An 18605-nucleotide genomic window follows, 5' to 3' on the forward strand; every position below is an offset into this window, starting at 1 on the left:
GAGCGCGCCGAAAGGGGCGGGGCTCGGGCCCGCGGGGGGCGGGCTGGGGGCGGGGCCCGGCTCAGCCGCCATGTTGGGAGCAGCTCCGGGTGCCCCCGGCCCCTCCGCAGCTCTGCTGGAGCCCCTCAGGCCCTGCAGGGCTCCGAGCTCTCCCCGGAGCCTTCCCTTCTCCGGGGGAACATCCCCGGCTCTCCCCGGAGCCTTCCCTTCTCCGGGGGAACATCCCCGGCTCTCCCCGGAGCCTTCCCTTCTCCGGGGGAACATCCCCGGCTCTCCCCGGAGCCTTCCCTTCTCCGGGGGAACATCCCCGGCTCTCCCCGGAGCCTTCCCTTCTCCGGGGGAACATCCCCGGCTCTCCCCGGAGCCTTCCCTTCTCCGGGGGAACATCCCCGGCTCTCCCAGCCCGGCTCCCGAGGGGCTCCAGTTCGTGAGGGGGACGGAGATTCCCGGCTTGAGGGGGACGGAGACCGCCCCACAGCGGGGCCTGCTCCGGCGTGAGGGGGACGGAGATAGCCCGGGCTGAGGGGACAGCAGCTCCCCATCCTCCGGGCGGGGGTCCCAGCTCTGCAGGTGGGGTCTCAGCTGAGCGGGGCCGAGGGGCAGAATCCCCCCGGAGCTGCTGCCCACGCCGGGCTCAGCCCAGGGCACCTCTGGGGCCGTGTCCAGCCTCTCCCGCACCCACACGGTGCCCGCTGCGGGAGCTGTGGGGGTGACATCAATTACACCAAATGAACAATCCCGCAGTGTTTTAGTTTTTAACTTGCTCGTGGTCACTCTAACGTTATAATTTTTATTATCACAAGGTGAGGGCTGGCAGGGCCATGCAGGTGCAAAAAAGAAAGATGAAATCCTGCAGGAATCAGCCGTGGGCGCGGGCAGGAGGCGGCCCCGGGCCGGTGCCAGCGCGGCTGAGGGGTGCCCGTGCCTTCCCCGCGGCATTGCTGCTGCCGGCAGCCCCGGCTGCCGTGCCCGCACACTCTGCCCAGCGCCTCCTCCCGTGGCCGCGCTCCGGCCGCGGCCCCCGGCCCGCGCTGCCCTCGGAACCGGCCCCGTTGGAGCCGCTGCGGGCCGGCAGGAGCCGCGGGCCGATGCTTCTCCCGACAGACGAGTTCTCCCGGCTGCAGGAGCCGCAGGAGCCGCCGGGCTGCTGCCCCCTCCTCACGCCGGGGCTGCCCCTGCCCGTTTCCCGGCGTGTGGCTGCCCCTGCCCGCCGTGCCCCGGCTCCGGGCAGCTCCGAGCAGGGCGAGCGCAGCCCCGGGGCCGTCGCCGAGCCGGGGCCGTTCCTGCCTCAGGGACTGCGGGGCACAGGGATGGCCCCGGCCGCTCCTTCGCCCCTGGGCCGGGCACCGGGTCCCAGCAGGGTCAGCAGAGGGGGAGCTCGGACCAGGGGTGCCCGGGCACTGGGGTTGCAGCTGGCAGCGCCCTCCTCGCCGGGATCCGGGAGAGCCGAGCCCAGCCCTGCGGCTTTCCAGGATATTCCCAGCCAGGACAGGGCCCCGGGGGGGTCTCGGTGGCCCCTGGGCCAGGGGGGGCAGCGGGGGGGATTTTCCACGCTGGCCCTGGGCTGCTGGGAGCTGTTTGCAAGTGCCCGAGGGGGTTGTGGCAGGCAGGCAGAGATTTCCCACTGTTCTGCCTCCTTGCTGGGCCTGATGCGCAGGATGTGGTGGCGTGTGCCTCTCCCTGGAGCTGTTCAAGTGTTTGGAATAAACCCTGAGGGTCGTGTGCGTGACGTGGCCACCCTGCTCCTTGTCCCTCGGGCCTGCCCAGACCCATTCCCTGCAGTTGGGGGCCGTGTCCTGCTCTTGCGGGGCTCCCCAGGATGACAATCGGGGCACGCTTTGGATCGGAAGGCGCCTTCAAGGCCACCCAGTGCCACCCGTTCCTGCTGTCCCTCCGTGTGCCAAGGTCCGGTGTCCCTGCGGTTTGTTTGTGACTCGTTGGGCAAGCAAAGATCAGTCAGAGCATCTGAAGTGATTTTTGCCACTTTTATTTTGGCCTTACCTTTGGCAGGCCGGGGCGATGGCCAAAGCCCTGCGGTTTGGAGGGGCCGGCACGGTCCCTCCGTGCCCCGGCGCTTCTCGGTCCGAGCCTCTGCAGAGCCGGGGCCGGCCGGGGCCGCTCCCGTTTGGAGGGGGCGGGCGCGGAGCGGGAACTGCCCGGCCCCGAGGGCAGCGCCGCGTTCCGGGGGAAGGTGTCCCTGTGCCTCTAAAGCCACGGAACAATTGAACCATGGAAAACCCCCAGCTGAGACAGGGATGGAGTCTCTGCCTGGCCTGTGCTCCTCACCCTGGGGGAAGGCCGGGGGCTTTGTGCTTTGTTCGCATTTTCGTTGCCAGTGACTCCTTGGGAGAGTCAAGGATCAGCCAAATCATCAGCCAAATTATCAGCCCAATCAGTTTATGTGTTGGTAGATGTAATGATTTAGGGATGCTCAAGGGGTCTGTGTCCCTCTGTGCCCAGGGGATGTCTGGAGGGGCTGTGGGGAAGTTTCCCTGCCCCTCTCACCCCACGGGATGATCGGGGACGTCTCCATCCTTCTCACCCTGGGAAAATGTCGGGGGTCTCCATCCTCATTGGGGTGAGGGGATCAGCTCATCCCCATCTCCTCCCCTTGCTGGGGCGGCGGCGTTGTCTGTGTCCGTGCCGAGCTCAGAGCGGCTGCAGGTGTCACCCGGAGCAGAGGCACCAGTGGGGTGTTCCCCACAGCCCTTGTTGTTCCTCTTGGGCCGGGATGAAGATTTTCTGTGGGAATTGGGAGGCTCAGGCGGTGTCCATCGTCCTCCTGGGCAGTGGCTGGGGCTGGGTGGTTTGTGTTGGTGCTCACTTGAGTTTGAGGTGGGGGCGGGCCCTGAGGAGCGGAGTTCCTGCTGGGGCCTCCGCACCCTCTGCTGTTGCTCCTGGGCTAGGATCAGGATGTGCTGGGCTGATAAAGGCAGGCAGGTCATGGCCGTGCTGCTCCCTTGCGGGGCCCGAGGGGCTCCACTCCTGCTCACCTGGCTGGAGGCTGCAGGAGGGGTCTGGAGCGGAGTTTGGGCGGGGTCTCCGCACCCCTTGGTGTTGCTGATCCTTGTCTGGGATCAGGGAGCTCAGTGAGAATTGGGGGGAGGGGAGAGGGGAGAGGGGGAGAGGGGAGAGGGAGAGGGGGAAAGGGGAGAGGGGGAGAGGGGAGAGGGGGGAGGGGGAGAGGGGGGAGGGGAGAGGGGGAAGAGGGGAAAGGGGGAGAGGGGAGAGGGGAGAGGGGAGAGGGGGAGGGAGGGGGGAGGGGAGAGGGGGAGGGGAGGGGAGAGGGGAGAGGGGAGAGGGAGGGGAGAGGGGGAGAGGGGGGAGGGGGAGAGGGGGGAGGGGAGGGAGGGAGAGGGGGAGAGGGGAGAGGGGAGAGGGGAGAGGGGAGATGGGGAGATGGGAGAGGGGAAAGGGGAGAGGGGAGATGGGAGAGGGGGGAGAGGGGAAAGGGAAGGGGGAAAGGGTAGAGGGGAGAGGGGAGAGGGGAGACAGGAAATGGGAGAGGAGACAAGGGGAGAGGGGAGAGGATGGGGTGGAGAGGGGACAGGGGGAAGGGGAGATGGGAGGGAAGGGGAAATGAGGTGAGAGGGGATGGAAAGGGAGAGGGGAGGGGAGGGTAGAGGTGAGTGTAGGGAGAGAGAAGGGGAGAAGAGGGGAGACAAGGGGTGTGGAGAGGGGAGGGGAGAGAGGAGAGGAAAAGGGGGAAGGGGGGGGTACGAGGAGGGAAGGGGGAAGGGGAGAGGCAGGGAGGGGAAGGGAAGGGGAAAGGAGGGGAAAGGAGGGGAAGGGAGGGGAAGGGGAAGTGAAGGGGAGGGGAGGGGAAAGGAGGGGAGGGGAAGGGAGGGAAAGGGAAGGGGAAGGGAAGGCGGGAAGGGAGGGGAAGGGGGAGAGCAGAGCTGTGCAGAGTGAAGCAAAGAGGAGCAGAGAGGACAGGACAGGACAGAGGAAAGCCAAGTCGAGTCAAGGAAAGTCTAGTCAAGGGAAGGGGAAGGGGAAGGGGAAGGGGAAGGGGAAGGGGAAGGGGAAGGGGAAGGGGAAGGGGAAGGGGAAGGGGAAGGGGAAGGGGAAGGGGAAGGGGAAGGGAGTCAAAGGAAGGAAAGTCAAGTCAAGGAAAGTCAAGTTAGGTCAAGGAAAGTCAAGTCAAGGAAAGTCAAGTCAGGTCAAGGAAAGTCAGGTCAAGGAAAGGAGAGTCAGGTCAAGGAAAGGAGAGTCAAGGAAAGTCAAGTCAGGTCAAGGAAAGGAAAGTCAAGGGAGATCAAGGAAAGTTAAGGAAAGTCAACAAAAGGAAATTCACCGAAAGAGAAGGAAAGTCAAGTCGAGGAGAGAAGAGAAGAGGAAGAGGAAGAGGAAGAGGAAGAGGAAGAGGAAGAGGAAGAGGAAGAGGAAGAGGAAGAGGAAGAGGAAGAGGAAGAGGAAGAGGAAGAGGAAGAGGAAGAGAAGAGAAGAGAAGAGAAGAGAAGAGAAGAGAAGAGAAGAGAAGAGGAAGGAACAGGACAGGAGCGGAGCTGCGCAGACGCGAAAGAAGCGGAGCAGAGAGGAGAGCAGAGCACAGCACAGGAGAGTGCGGGAGAGCGCGGGAGCGGAGAGAAGAGAGGAGAGGAGAGGACAGGACAGGACAGGACAGGACAGGAGAGGACAGGACAGGACAGGACAGGAGAGGACAGGAGCGGCGCTGCGCAGACAAGAAAGAAGCAGAGAGGAGCAGAGAGAAAAGCATAGGAAAGGAGAGGGGAGGGGAGGGGAGGGGAGGGGAGGGGAGGGGAGGGGCGGGAAGGGGAGGGGAGGGGAGGGGAGGGGAGGGGAGGGGAGGGGAGGGGAGGGAAGGGGAGGGGAGGGAAGGGGAGGGGAGGGGACGGGGAGAGGGGAGGTGGAAGAGGGAAGGGGAGGGGAGTAAGGAGAGTGGAGGGGACAGGAAAAAGGTGGGAGGGGGAGAATGGAAGGACTGGGAGGGGAAGAGAAGGGAGACGAGGGGAGTGGGGATGAGGTGCGGAGGGGAGGAGGGGAGGGGAGTGGTGGGGGCAGGAGGGGAGAGAGAGCGTAAAGGACTAGAGGAGAGTGGAGGGACGGGGGAAGACGGGAGGGGGAGAATGGAAGGACTGGAAGGGGATGACAGGGGAGTTGAGGGGAGCGGGAATGAGAGGAGAGGAGGGGAGAGAGGGGACGGGAGGGGAAAGGAGGAGTGAGGAGGGCAGAGGGGAAAGGGGAGAGGGCAGAGGGGAAACGGCAGAGGGGAAAGGGGAGAGGGCAGAGGGGAAAGGGGAGAGGGGAAAGGGGAGAGGGCAGAAGGGAAAGGGGAGAGGGCAGAGGGAAGCAGAGCGGGCAGAGCAGGGCAGGGCCGGGCGCTGAGCGGAGCTGGGCCGGGCCGAGCGGCGCTGCCCCAGAGGAGCTGAAGCGGCTCCGCCCGCTCCGCTCCGCCGCTGCCGCCGCCGCCGCTCAGCGCCGCTGCTCGCGGCCGGGCCCCGCCCCGTCTCCCTTGACGACAGCCAATGGGAGCCGAGCATGGCGCTGGGGGCGGGGCCAGCGGCGTTCCACGCTGTGAGCGAACACACAGCGGGCGTGGCCGCAGCGGCACCGAGCGATCTGATTGGTCGCCAGGCGGAGCGCGCCGAAAGGGGCGGGGCTCGGGCCCGCGGGGGGCGGGCTGGGGGCGGGGCCCGGCTCAGCCGCCATGTTGGGAGCAGCTCCGGGTGCCCCCGGCCCCTCCGCAGCTCTGCTGGAGCCCCTCAGGCCCTGCAGGGGCTCCGAGCTCGCCCCGGAGCCTTCCCTTCTCCGGGGGAACATCCCCGGCTGTCCCCGGAGCCTTCCCTTCTCCGGGGGAACATCCCCGGCTCTCCCCGGAGCCTTCCCTTCTCCGGGGGAACATCCCCGGCTCTCCCCGGAGCCTTCCCTTCTCCGGGGGAACATCCCCGGCTCTCCCAGCCCGGCTCCCGAAGGGCTCCAGTTCGTGAGGGGGACAGAGATTCCCGGCTTGAGGGGGACGGAGACCGCCCCACAGCGGGGCTGCTCCGGAGTGAGGGGGACGGAGATAGCCCGGGCTGAGGGGACAGCAGCTCCCCATCCTCCGGGCGGGGTCCCAGCTCTGCAGGTGGGGTCTCAGCTGAGCGGGGCCGAGGGGCAGAATCCCCCCGGAGCTGCTGCCCACGCCGGGCTCAGCCCAGGGCACCTCTGGGGCCGTGTCCAGCCTCTCCCCCACACACACGGTGCCCGCTGCGGGAGCTGTGGGGGTGACATCACTTACACCAAAATAACCTCTCTTGCGGTGTTTGTGTTATTTTCTTGCCGTTCGGAGCTGCCGGCTCAGGAGTTCCGGTGTCAGCTCCGGCCCGCGGGAGCCGCGCATGCGCCGGGGCGGTGAAAACGCGCGCGGGTCGTTCTGGGCACGGAGCCCCATTGGCTCCCGCGGGGGGCGGGGCTTACCGGGGGTATATAAAAGCGAGGCGCCACGCTTCCCTCAGAGCTGTTCTCGCCGCCCGTGAGGCTGAACCGCGCCATGGCTGCTGCGTTCCGGCCCCTCCGCGCCCTCAGCCGCGCCCCGCTGGAGCCCCGCGCCCGCCGCCTGCACCTCAGCGCCGCCCGGTACGGCCCGGGACCCCGGGGCTGTGAGGGGATGGGTGGGAGGGAGGCGGGAGCAGCGCCCGCCCCGCTCAGCCCGGTGCCGCCGCGCTGCTCGGTTGTGCAGGGGGAGGCCCGGCCCGGTTCGGGCGGCCCCGGGCCGGGGGTTCGCGGCCCGTTCGGTTCCTGCGGTTCCGGGGTGGGCGGGCCGGCCCCCAGCGGCCGCGCCGGGCGCTGCAGGCTGATGAAATCCCGCGGCAGCCTTGCGTGGGAGCGGGGCTGCCCTGGAGTGAGGGGACAGAGGTACCCTGGGCTGAGGGGCCCGGAGACCGCCCCAGAGCAGGGCTGCCCCGGAGTGAGGGGACAGAGACCGCCCCAGAGCGGGGCTGTCCCGGAGTGAGGGGACAGAGACCGCCCCAGAGCGGGGCTGCCCCGGAGTGAGGGGACAGAGACCGCCCCAGAGCAGGGCTGTCCCGGCGTGAGGGGACAGAGACCGCCCCAGAGCGGGGCTGTCCCGGCGTGAGGGGACAGAGACCGCCCCAGAGCAGAGCTGCCCCGGAGTGTGGGGGACAGGGACACACAGGTGTGAGGGGGATGGAGACACTCCCGATCATCCCCCAGGACAGAGACCTCCCCACACCGGGGTTCCCCTGGGTGCAGAGGGATGCAGACACACCCAGGCATCCGCCAGGGTGAGGGGGATGTAGGCACCCCCCCCATCATCCCCCAGAATGAAAGAGTCAGAGACCCCCCCCGGGCATTGGGGGGTCAGAAACCCCCTGAGTGAGAAAGAAGGAGACCACCTTCTCCTCTTGATTATTCCTTGGCATGAGGAGGACAGAGACCCCAGAACATTCCCTGGGGTGGCAGGGACAGAGACCCCCCTGAGTGCTCCCTGGGCACTGGGGTGACAGGGACAGAGACCTGTCTCACCCTGCTCCAAACCGTTCTGAGCTCACTCTTTGCCCCCGAGAGCCTCTGGTGCTTTTCCCTCTCCTGGGACTCCAGGACAGCCCGGTCTCAGGGTGAGTTTTGGAGCAGTCCCCAGGGAATGGGCACAGCCCCCAGGCTGCCAGAGCTCAGGGAGTGTTTGGACAATGCTCCCAGGGAGCCACAGGGTGGGATTTTGGGGTGTAGTGCCAGGATCAGTGACCCTAGTGGGTCCTTTCCAGCTCGGGATATTCTGATTCTGCCTCACTTGGCTTTGATGCTGTAACTGGGGCTGGACTGTGCTGCTGGACGTGGCAGAGCACAAGGGACACGGAGCCTTTTCCCCCTGGTTTTGCTGCTCCGTCCTGCCCGGGGCTGGCAGCTGATGGCCCCGGGGCCGTGGTGACACTTTTCCCCCGCAGAGGGGACGCCGTGGTGATCTCGGGGAGGAAGCTGGCCCGGCAGATCCGGCAGGAAGCGCGGCACGAGGTGCAGCAGTGGGTGGCTGCTGGGAACAGGCGGCCCCACCTCAGCGTGGTGCTGGTGGGGGAGAACCCGGCCAGCCACTCCTACGTCCTCAACAAAACCAAAGCGGCCGCTGATGTGGGTAAGTGTCAGGTTTGGTTGGGAATCCTCGATGCTGGAGGCTTTTTGGGATGCATCCACTTGTTGGCTTTTCACCATCACCCAGAATTTGGGTTCTCGGGCTGCCTGGTTGTACTGGGGTGTGGTTAAATGTGACCTGTTGGGTCCTTTAGGGGAACTCCAGCTCTGTGGTTGGGGTTTTCCAGCTTCCCCAGAGCCATAAAAAGCACAGGGGAGGACTTTTGGCCTCCTTTTCCCATCTGGCTGGGTCACAGCCCCTGTTCAGCAGCCTCGCTGCCCTCTGACTCCTTCCCCTCCTGCAATCCAAGGCCCTGCTTGGGGGCAGGAGCTGTAAATGGTGTCATTTAACCTGGGTCCTGAACAGCTGAAGCTGCTCTTGGAGCTGGGATTTTTAGGCAAGCATCCCTTTTTCACTGTGTCCAGAGGCCTCTCAAGCCACATGGTTTTATTTTCATGGTAGCAGCCTTTGGTTGGGTTCCTCCCTGCTCTGGGAGGGTCCCAAATGTCCTTTCCCAGATCACCAGTCCCCTGTAATCACAACAAATCCCAAACTTGTGAAGATCTCTCCAGCCTGGGAGCTGCACAAACCCTTCCACCCTCAGTGTGCACCTCCCACATTCAGCCAGGCAGCGAAACGGGGCAGTTTAAATCCACAAAACCTGATAAAACAGTGTTTTGTGCCTCGCTGACGCCGTGGGTGTGGCCATTCCAGGGATCAGCAGCGAGACCATCGTGAGGCCGGCCTCCATCAGCGAGGAGGAGCTGCTGGAGCTGATCTCCAAACTCAACAACGACGCGGCCGTGGACGGGCTGCTGGTGCAGCTCCCCCTGCCCGGTGAGCAGCTCAGCCCCTGCCCTGGAGGCTCCCAGGGCTGCAGGATGGGGCAGGGATCCTGCCCTGATCCCTCCCCTCAGCGCCGGCTGCCCGCAGGGGTTCGGTCTCTGCGCTCACAGGATCTATTCCTGTGGGGTATCAGCTTCCAGAGCTGGGTGCGGCCTCGGGGCTGCCTCAGAACACCCTCAGTGTGAGCAGGGCTGGGGTTGGGGTGCCTGCAGAGCCCTGGGAGCTGCCAGCCTGGAGCTGGGGGTGCAGGGGAGCTTCAGGCCCCAAGCTCTGGGGGTGTTCCAGGGTCAGAATTGCGGCTCAGGGTCAGAGCTCCAGTTTGGGGTTGCAATTCCAGTTTGGGGCGCAGGGTTGAAATTCCAGCTCAGGGTTCAAGGTCAGAGCTCCAGCTTGGGGTCACAATTCCAGCTGAAGGCTTGGGATCAGAGCTTGGGGCCACCATTCCAGCTCAGGGTCAGAGCTCAGGGCTTGGGATCATAATTCCAGCTTGGGGGTCACAATTCCAGCACAAGACTGAGGGTCCCAATTCCAGTTTGAGGTCTTAATTCCAGCTCAGGGTCACAATTCCAGCTCAAGGCTTGGGGTCAGAGTTCTAGTTTGGGGTCGCAATTTCAGTTCAAGGCTCAGAGTCAGAGCTGCAATTTGGGGTCTGAGCTCCCCCCTGGGACTTGGGGTCACAGTTCCAGGACTCAGGATTACAACTTGGGCTCAGGGTCACAGTTCCAGCTCGAGGCTCGGGGTCCCAATTCCAGTTTGGGGTCCCAATTTCAGTTTGAGGTCCTAATTCCAGCTCAGGGCTTGGGGTCACAGCTTGGGCTTAAGGACAAAATCTCAATTTAAGGCTCAGGGTCAGAGCTCCAGTTTGGGGTCACAATTCCAGCTGAGGACTCAGGGTCAGAGCTCCAGTTTGGGGTCACAGTTCCAGCTCAGGGCTCAGGGTCAGAGCTCCAGTTTGGGATCATAATTCCAGCTCAAGAGTCAGGGTTAGAGCTGCAGTTTGGGGTCACAGTTCCAGCTCAGGGTCAGAGCTGCAGTTTGGGGTCACAGTTCCAGCTCAGGGTCAGAGCTGCAGTTTGGGGTCACAGTTCCAGCTCAGGGTCAGAGCTGCAGTTTGGGGTCACAGTTCCAGCTCAGGGTCAGAGCTGCAGTTTGGGGTCACAGTTCCAGCTCAGGGTCAGAGCTGCAGTTTGGGGTCACAGTTCCAGCTCAGGGTCAGAGCTGCAGTTTGGGGTCACAGTTCCAGCTCAGGGTCAGAGCTGCAGTTTGGGGTCACAATTCCAGCTCAGGGTCAGAGCTGCAGTTTGGGGTCACAATTCCAGCTCAAGAGTCAGGGTCAGAGCTGCAGTTTGGGGTCACAGTTCCAGCTCAGGGTCAGAGCTGCAGTTTGGGGTCACAGTTCCAGCTCAGGGTCAGAGCTGCAGTTGGGGTCACAATTCCAGCTCAGGGTCAGAGCTGCAGTTTGGGGTCACAGTTCCAGCTCAGGGTCAGAGCTGCAGTTTGGGGTCAGAGCTCCATCCTGGGACTCGGGGCTGGAGTTCACAGAGGAGCAGAGCCCGGCTGGCAGCACAGCCCGGGTGTTGGGTTGGTCCCTGAGAGCTGCTGCCCTCTCCAGATCACATCGACGAGCGCAGGGTCTGCAACGCCGTGAGCCCGCACAAGGACGTGGACGGGTTCCACGTGCTCAACGTGGGCAGGATGTGCCTGGACCAGGACTCCATGCTGCCTGCCACGCCCTGGGGCGTCTGGGAGATCATCCAGAGAACAGGTGAGAGCTGCTGCTGCAGCCTGGGGCCGATTCCTGGGGATTCCTGCTTGGCTCGGAGGATTCCCAGCTGCACAACTCGTGGGTCGGGCATGAGGGGTGACAGGGGTGACAGCAGGCTGGGGCAGGGCACTGCTGGGTTCTGCAGGGCTCCATCCTCAGTCCTGGCCTCAGGGCTGGAAGCAGCACTGGGTGTGCTGGTGACACTGGACTGGGAGCAGCTGCCACTCCCTGCAGGGGGACCTGGACAGAGCAGGGAGGGAAAATCCCCAAACTGGTGGAGTTTAACCAGGCAAGGGCTGGATCCTGCCCCAGGATGGGCACCCCTGGCTGGGTGGGTGGGCTGGAAAGGGGAGGCTGGAGAGCAGCTGGGAGGAACTGGGGGTGCTGGTCCAGGGCCACTTGGAGCCCAGTCAGCTGTGCCCTGGGGACAGCAGGGACATCCCTGTCCTGGGGACAGCAGGGACAGTGTGGCCAGGGAGGGATTGTCCTGTCCTGGGAGGGACAGCAGGGACAGCGTGGCCAGGGAGGGATTGTCCTGTCCTGGGGACAGCAGGGACATTGTGGCCAGGGAGGGATTGTCCTGCTTTGCTCTGCCCTGGGGTGGCCTCAGCCCAAAGCTCACCCAGTTTTGGGTGGTGCAGTGTAAAGAAGACAATAAATTATTGGGGAGAGTGCAAAGGAGGGACACGAGGGTGGGGAAGGGTCTGGAGGGGCCACACGAGGAGTGGCTGAGGGCCCTGGGGGTGTTGAGCTGGAGAGGCTGAGGGAGGCTGATCCCAGCTCCAGCTTCCTTGGCAGGGGGAGAGGAGGGGCAGAGCTGAGCTCTGTGTGACAGGGACAGGAGCCAGGGCAGGGCTGCAGCTGGGCCAGGGGGGTTTGGGTTGGATTTTGGGAAGGTTCCTCCCCCAGAGGTGCTGGCACTGCCCAGGGAACGGGCACGGCCCCGAGGCTGCCGGAGCTCCTTGGGGTGTCTGTGTGGGGCCCAGGGCTGGATCAGCGACCCCTGCGGGTCCCTCCCAGCTCAGGACAGCCTGTGAGTGTGTGATTTGTCCCCTGCAGGGATCCCGACGCTGGGCAGGAACGTGGTGGTGGCGGGCAGGTCCAAGAACGTGGGGATGCCGATCGCCATGCTGCTGCACACCGACGGCAGCCACGAGCGCCCCGGAGGTGAGGCCAGGAGCACCCTCAACTCCCCCTTCAGCCTCCAAAGCACCCTGAGCAGTGCCCTGGTCAGGGGTCTGGCCCAGGGTGAAATAATCCCCAACACGATCTTAGAATCCCAGAATTGTTCAGGTTGGAAAAGGTCTGTGAGGCAATTAAATCCAGGCATCACTCAGCCATGGGCAGCACCAGCCCACGGCCTCGAGTGCCACATCCACACGTGCTTTGAACACTTCCACGCCTGGGGGCCTTCCCCCTTTCCCTGGGCAGCCTCTTCCAATATTTTACAACCTTTCCATGATGATTTTTTTCTGACATCCAACCTAAACCTCCCCTGGCACAGGTTTGAGGCTGTTTTGTCTCATCCTGTCCCTGTTCCCTGGGAGCAGAGCCTGACCCTGCCCTGGCTGCCCCCTCCTTGTCCTGTTCCACCCCAAATCCCTGCCTGGGCTTCACCAGCAGCCCCCGATGTTCCTGGGGAGCACAGGGGCGGCCCTGAGGGTGAGGGTGCAGGGGAATGGCTGGGTTTGGGTGCTGGGTGTGACCCCCTGTCCCTCGGCACCGCAGGTGACGCCACGGTGACAATCTCGCACCGCTACACGCCCAAGGAGCAGCTGAAACAGCACACGATCCGTGCTGACATCGTGGTGGCAGCCGCAGGTGAGGGGGGGGCCCAGCAGGTGAGGGGGGGGGTCCCTGCAGGTGAGGGGGGTCCCTGGCAGGTGAGGGGGGGGTCCCTGCAGGTGAGGGGGGGTCCCTGCAGGTGAGGGGGGGAGGCAGCAGGTGAGGGGGGCCCCAGCAGGGCTGTCTGAGGGTTCTTTATCTTCCTTTCTCCTGTCAGAGACTGGATTAAATGCTCGAGAGACAGATTTCATGTTCAGACTCAGATGTTTGTTAATTCTTATCTATGTTACAGACTCACAAGCTGTGAGTTCTAGCTAACGACATGGAAAATGGCTCTGTCTCTTTACAAGGTCTTTTAAGCACAAACTGTCCAATTAAGAAATGACACCTAAATTGTTTTTGCTTTTAACTCAATAACCAACCACCTGTGGTCCGCAGTGTGAATTTTTCTATCCAATTACAAAATATCACCCAGACCCGTGGAGAAGAAGGATTGGCCTCCACCTGAAATCCTCCATCTTACTTTACATATATATATTACTATATTCTAAAACCTTTAAGTTTTCACCCTGTGCTATCACACACTTCTATTCAAACTGCACACCCACAGTCCCAGCGCTGTCACTCAATTTTGGGAGCCTGTTCCACGGCCTCAGGTCAATGCAGAGTTTGCTTGGGGGTCAGCACAGAAAGTCTGGAATTCTCAGTGCACAGGGTTCCAACAGGCTGGGGGTGTTCCTGCTGGGAATCCTGGGCATGGAATGTCCTGGGGCCTCTCTGGGAGGGTCTCAGGGCTGAGGACAGGGGGCTCTGGGAGCTGGGGTCTCCTGTGGTTGAGCCAAAAAGCCGCGGTCCTGATCACAGCCTGCACAGCCCTGGAGAGTCATGGAAGGGGTTGGGGTGGGAAGGAGCCCACCAGGATCATGGATCCAGCCCTGCACAGACACCCCAAGTTCCACCCTGGAGCCCTGCACAGACACCCCAAATTCCCACCCTGGAGCCCTGCACAGACACCCCAAATTCCCACCCTGGGGCCCTGCACAGACACCCCAAATTCCCACCCTGGGGCCCTGCACAGACACCCCAAATTCCCACCCTGGGGCCCTGCACAGACACCCCAAATTCCCACCCTGGAGCCCTGCACAGACACCCCAAATTCCCACCCTGGGGCCCTGCACAGACACCCCAAATTCCCACCCTGCGGCCCTGCACAGACACCCCAAATTCCCACCCTGGCAGCGCTGTCCAAGCTCTCCTGGAGCTCCGGCAGCCTCGGGGCCGTGCCCATTCCCTGGGCAGTGCCAGCACCTCTGGGGGAGGAACCTTCCCAAAATCCAACCCAAACCCCCCTGGCACGGCTGGAAATGGAGTAGGGTGAGAGGGTGCTGGAGAGCTGAGGAGTGGAGGGGGAGGCTCAGGACAGAGGTGGTGTGGGAGTGACCGTGGGCAGCACGAGCAGAGCTGAGGGAGACTCCGGTGGTGGAGATAAAGCCGGGCTGGGAGTGGATCCCCCCGATATCTGGCAGAACCAGATGCTCACCCCACCCTAACAGGCTGGGTTAGCCCCAGGAAGTTTCTCCCAGCCCTCCCCTGGCACAGCCAGAGCCGTGCCCAGCTGGGCTGGGGTGGGTTTGGGCACTGCCCCAGCTCCTCCTGCCTCGGTGCAATGAGCAAGGAGCCTCAGAGCTGAAGGGTTTGCAGGTTCCCCCTTGCAGAGGGGGTGGGGTCCTGCCTGCTCTGCCAGAACTCCCTGAGGAGGATTCCTGTTCTGTGTTCAGGGATTATCAGGGAACATGGAGTCACGGAATTTGGGCTGCAAGGACCTTAAAGATCATCCTGTTCCAACCCTCTGGACACTTCCCACCAGATCAGGATGTCCCATGCCCTGTCCAGGGCTGGGGCAGCCACAGCTCCTCTGCCCAGGGCCTCCCACCCTCCCAGGGAGAGATTCCTTCCAAAAATCCCATCTGAATTTCCCCTCTTCCAGCTGAAATATCTGAGCTGAACACCGGCACCTGGCTGTGCCACTGTGGGGAGATTTGCATTCCTTAGGATGGCTTAGATTGGGAAAAACCCTTAAGATTCTTGAATGCAGTTATTTTGGGAGGCAGGACAGCCCGGGTGGGTGGGATGGGGCATCGGGGGGATGTGGAGCCCCTCTGAGGCTGTGGCTGTGCCTCCCAGGCATCCCCAACCTGATCACGGCCGACATGATCAAGGAGGGCGCCGCCGTCATCGACGTGGGCATCACCAGGGTGCAGGACCCCGTCACGGCCAAGCCCCGCCTGGTGGGGGACGTGGATTTCGAAGGTGAGGAAAGGCTCAGGATCGGCTTTTTCACGCACAAAGCCTGGTTTACCTCACTGAGCTCGGGGTTTGTCCTGGGGTATTCCCAGGGGACGCTCCAGAGGAGCCTCCTGAGCCTCAGCAGTTGAGTCTCAACCTCTGCTCCAGCCCTGGTCTTGGATTTGACCTTTCTGTGCTGGAAATCAGCTTTTAGGCCTGGCTTTTAGGCCTGGCTTTTAGGCCTGGCTTTTAGGCCTGGCTTTTAGGCCTGGCTTTTAGGCCTGGCTTTTAGGCCTGGCTTTTAGGCCTGGCTTTTAGGCCTGGCTTTTAGGCCTGGCTTTTAGGCCTGGCTTTTAGGCCTGGCTTTTAGGCCTGGCTTTTAGTGCTTTTAGGCCTTGGTGCTTTCTGGCCCAGCTCTTTGCTGCTTTTAGGCCTGTTTTTTTTGGCGCTTGCAGATCTTGGCACTTTTAGGCCTGGCTTGGCACTTCTGGGCTCAGATTTTTGGGGCTCCCAGGTCTGAGTTTTTGTGCTTTTAGGTCTTACTACTTTGGCTTTTAGGCACAGCTTTTTGGTACTTTATGGCCTGGGTTTTGGTGTTTTCAGAGCTTTGTGCTTTTGGGCCTGGCTTACTGCTTTGGGGCCCAGCTTTTTGCTGTTCTGGACCCTTGTGCTTCCAGGCCTTGCTTGGTGCTTTAAGCCTGGCTTTGTGCTTTTGGGCCCGGCTTTTTGGTGCTTTCAGACCTTTTTACTTTGGGCCCAGCTTTTTGGTGCTTTTAGGCCTAGCTTTTTGCTGTTTTGCTTGTGCTTCCAGGCCTGGCTTGAGCACTTTTAGGCCTGGCTTGGTGCTTTTCCCTGCCTTGGCCTTTGCAGTTAAGCTCCACTGGGCCATGCAGGGAAAAACCCCCTGGACCCCATTGCTAAAGTGTTAATCCTGACAGAACCTGCCTGGCTTTAGGCTGAGAAGCCTTGCCTGGTCCTTAAGCCGAGCTTTTCCCCTCAGGGGTGAGGAAGAAGGCGAGTTACATCACGCCGGTGCCCGGCGGCGTGGGGCCCATGACCGTGGCCATGCTGATGAAGAACACCATCATCGCTGCCAAGAAACTGCTGAAACCCAAAGAGCTCGAGGCTCTGCCGGCCTAGCCAGGCCTGGCCTGGGAGCTGGGCCTAACCGGGGCCCTGGGAGCCAGGCCTAGCCTGGGAGCTGGGCCTAGCCAGGGCCCCTGGGAGCCAGGCCTAGCCTGGGAGCTGGGCCTAGCCTGGGGCCCTGGGAGCCAGGCCTAGCCAGGGCCCCTGGGAGCCAGGCCTAGCCTGGGAGCTGGGCCTAACCAGGGTCCCTGGGAGCCGGGCCTAGCCAGGCCTAGTCTGGGAGCTGGGCCTAACCAGGGCCCCTGGGAGCCAGGCCTGGCCTGGGAGCTGGGCCTAACCAGGGTCCCTGGGAGCCAGGCCTAGCCTGGGAGCTGGGCCTAACCAGGGTCCCTGGGAGCCAGGCCTAGCCTGGGAGCTGGGCCTAGCCAGGGCCCCTGGGAGCCGGGCCTAGCCAGGCCTAGTCTGGGAGCCAGGGCCCCCTGGGAGCTGGGCCTAGCCAGGGCCTGTCCAGTCCATGACATTCCAGACTGACTCCCAAACAGGCCGATAGAAAATGCAATATTTTTTATTTATTGTCTCGCACGTGGGGCTTTTCCCCACTCAGAGGTCACAGGTATTTATTGGAAGTGTGGCTGAGCTGGGAATATCCAGACTCCTCCTGCTTCGTGTTTGAGCTGGGATTATCCAAGCCCCTCCTGCTTCGTGTTTGAGCTGGGATTATCCACACTCCTGCTTTGTCTTGAATCCCAGATTATCCACACTCCTGCTTTGTGTTTGAGCTGGGATTATCCACACTCCTGGTTTGTGTTTGAGCCAGGATTATCCACACTCCTGGTTTGTGTTTGAGCCAGGATTATCCACACTCCTGCTTTGTGTTTGAGCCAGGATTATCCACACTCCTGGTTTATGTTTAAACTGGGATTATCCTGGTTTGTGTTTGAGCTGGGATTATCCACCCTCCTGCTTTGTCTTGAATCCCGGATTATGCACACTCCTGCTTTGTCTTGAATCCCGGATTATCCACACTCCTGCTTTGTCTTGAATCCCGGATTATGCACACTCCTGGTTTGTGTTTAAACTGGGATTATCCCCACTCCTGAGCCAGCCCTGCTCCTGCAGGAGCTGCTTGGGATCCTGGCAATTCCAGCAATTCCAGCAATCCCGTGGGATGCCCCCCTCGCTGGCTCTGTTCTCCAAGTCCTGGCATCCCCAGTTTCCCCCTCAGTGCTGGATGTTTAGTTCAAGCTCTTCTTTAGAGGAATTACTTGAAAAACAAATTAAAATTAAAGCCATATTTGTGTCCTGGGCCTGTGCAGGCCCTGGGCTGGTGTAACATGTTCTAGAGTGCAGCTAGGCTGGGCTTTTTTTGCTCTTTGGATGGTGAATTTTTTAAAAGCCTTTTTTTTTTCTAACCAAAGAACACCGCGGGGCTGGGGGGAGGTTTCCTGCACCGTGTTGTAAAGTGTGAGTGCTCAGTGAGTAGCGCAGGCTGGCTAAATAAAGTGTGAGAAGACAAAACAGAATCCTCTTTGTGCCCTGGAGTTATTACAGAGCCGTGATTTCACTCCTAAAGGAGCAGGGCTGTCTTTGAAGCTGTGTCTCAGCAGGGAAGGGTCTGGCTCCCACCCAGAGAGACAAAACTGCTCCACCTGGGCTGAAAATGGGAAAATCTCCTCCTTTCCTGCCTGGACGAGTCCTGTCCGGCTTCCTGAGTGTTCCCTGACCAATTCCAGAGCAGAGGATGAAGGACTTGGTTTGCAGGCTCTGATTATCTCTGATGAACCTCAGGAGCAGCTTCCTTGCGGGATTATCCAGGTGAATCTGGGCCCCTCCTCTCCCTGGAGTGGCTGATCCCACCTTTCTCAGAGCAGGAAATGTTTGTTGTGATGCCAGACTCGATGGCCTCGGAGGTTTTATTCTGATTTTTAGGGTTCCAGAAGGCTGGAGGTGCTGCAGCCCTGCCAAAACCCCGCGGGGAGGGGAATTTGGGATTGCTGCCTGAGCCCCAGAAACACGCGGAGAGCTGGGGCTCGTGGAAACGAGGTTTTTATTAGGTTGTGTCACCGAGAAATACAAAATGGTTCAAGTGGTGCCGTGCTGGAGGCGGCCGGGCTGAGGCTGCTGCGCTTTGTACAAAAACCCCAAAAAACCTCGTGGGAAACCTCGCCAAGAAAGGGACAAAGAGCCCAGAGCAGCCTGGAGGGGCTTCAGCTCTGCCCTACGGAGCAGCTCCCAGAGCCCGGGAAGCAGAGAAAGGAAATGGAACCTGCTCAATTGGAACCTCAAAGCCTACCTGGAGCACGCTGCGGCTACCACGGCGTGGGGGAGAAAGCTACGGAGGGAGGCACGGTGTCCCCGAGGCCTGGGTGTGCCTGGCAGGGCTGGGCACGGCCAGGGCAAGGCTGGGCACTGCCAGAGCGAGGCTGGGCACTGCCAGGGCTGGGCACTGCCAGGGCTGGGCACTGCCGGGGCAGGGCTGGGCACTGCCAGAGCGAGGCTGGGCACTGCCAGGGCTGGGCACTGCCAGGGCAGGGCTGGGCACTGCCGGGGCTGGGCACTGCCGGGGCAGGGCTGGGCACTGCCAGGGCGAGGCTGGGCACTGCCAGGGCTGGGCACGGCCAGGGCGAGGCTGGGCACTGCCAGGGCTGGGCACGGCCAGGGCGAGGCTGGGCACTGCCAGGGCTGGGCACTGCCAGGGCTGGGCACTGCCAGGGCTGGGCACTGCCAGAGCGAGGCTGGGCACTGCCA

General features: G+C 62.3%; 2 protein-coding genes across 7 annotated transcripts in view; one reads left to right on the forward strand and one right to left on the reverse strand.

Moving 5' to 3' along the window:
- The window catches only part of LOC134562999 (uncharacterized), a 6945-nt gene extending 387 nt beyond the window's left edge, over positions 1 to 6558 (reverse strand). The window contains exons 1-3 of one of the 6 annotated variants that reach the window (XM_063420712.1): positions 6421 to 6552; positions 2825 to 3071; positions 2543 to 2742 (exon numbers count right to left, since the gene is read on the reverse strand). In XM_063420712.1, coding sequence (XP_063276782.1) covers positions 2588 to 2742; positions 2825 to 3071; positions 6421 to 6495 — 477 coding nt within the window. In that variant the 5' untranslated portion in view covers positions 6496 to 6552 and the 3' untranslated portion in view covers positions 2543 to 2587. Of the gene's footprint in view, positions 1 to 1886; positions 3072 to 6241 lie in introns of those variants that run through there. The other 5 variants (XR_010083299.1, XR_010083298.1, XM_063420711.1 and 2 more) reach the window with 5 other exon arrangements.
- On the forward strand, positions 6449 to 17380 carry MTHFD2 (methylenetetrahydrofolate dehydrogenase (NADP+ dependent) 2, methenyltetrahydrofolate cyclohydrolase). The gene is made up of 8 exons (XM_063420709.1): positions 6449 to 6579; positions 7908 to 8092; positions 8804 to 8926; positions 10548 to 10700; positions 11760 to 11867; positions 12429 to 12521; positions 14670 to 14795; positions 15772 to 17380. Exons 1-8 carry the CDS (start codon positions 6494 to 6496, stop codon positions 15909 to 15911), a joined length of 1014 nt encoding a protein of 337 aa, XP_063276779.1. The 5' UTR covers positions 6449 to 6493; the 3' UTR covers positions 15912 to 17380.
- The last annotated feature ends 1225 nt before the right edge of the window (positions 17381 to 18605 follow it).

Source organism: Prinia subflava, chromosome 32 (assembly GCF_021018805.1).
Source record: "Prinia subflava isolate CZ2003 ecotype Zambia chromosome 32, Cam_Psub_1.2, whole genome shotgun sequence".
In the NCBI taxonomy this organism is placed as follows: Eukaryota; Metazoa; Chordata; class Aves; order Passeriformes; family Cisticolidae; genus Prinia; species Prinia subflava.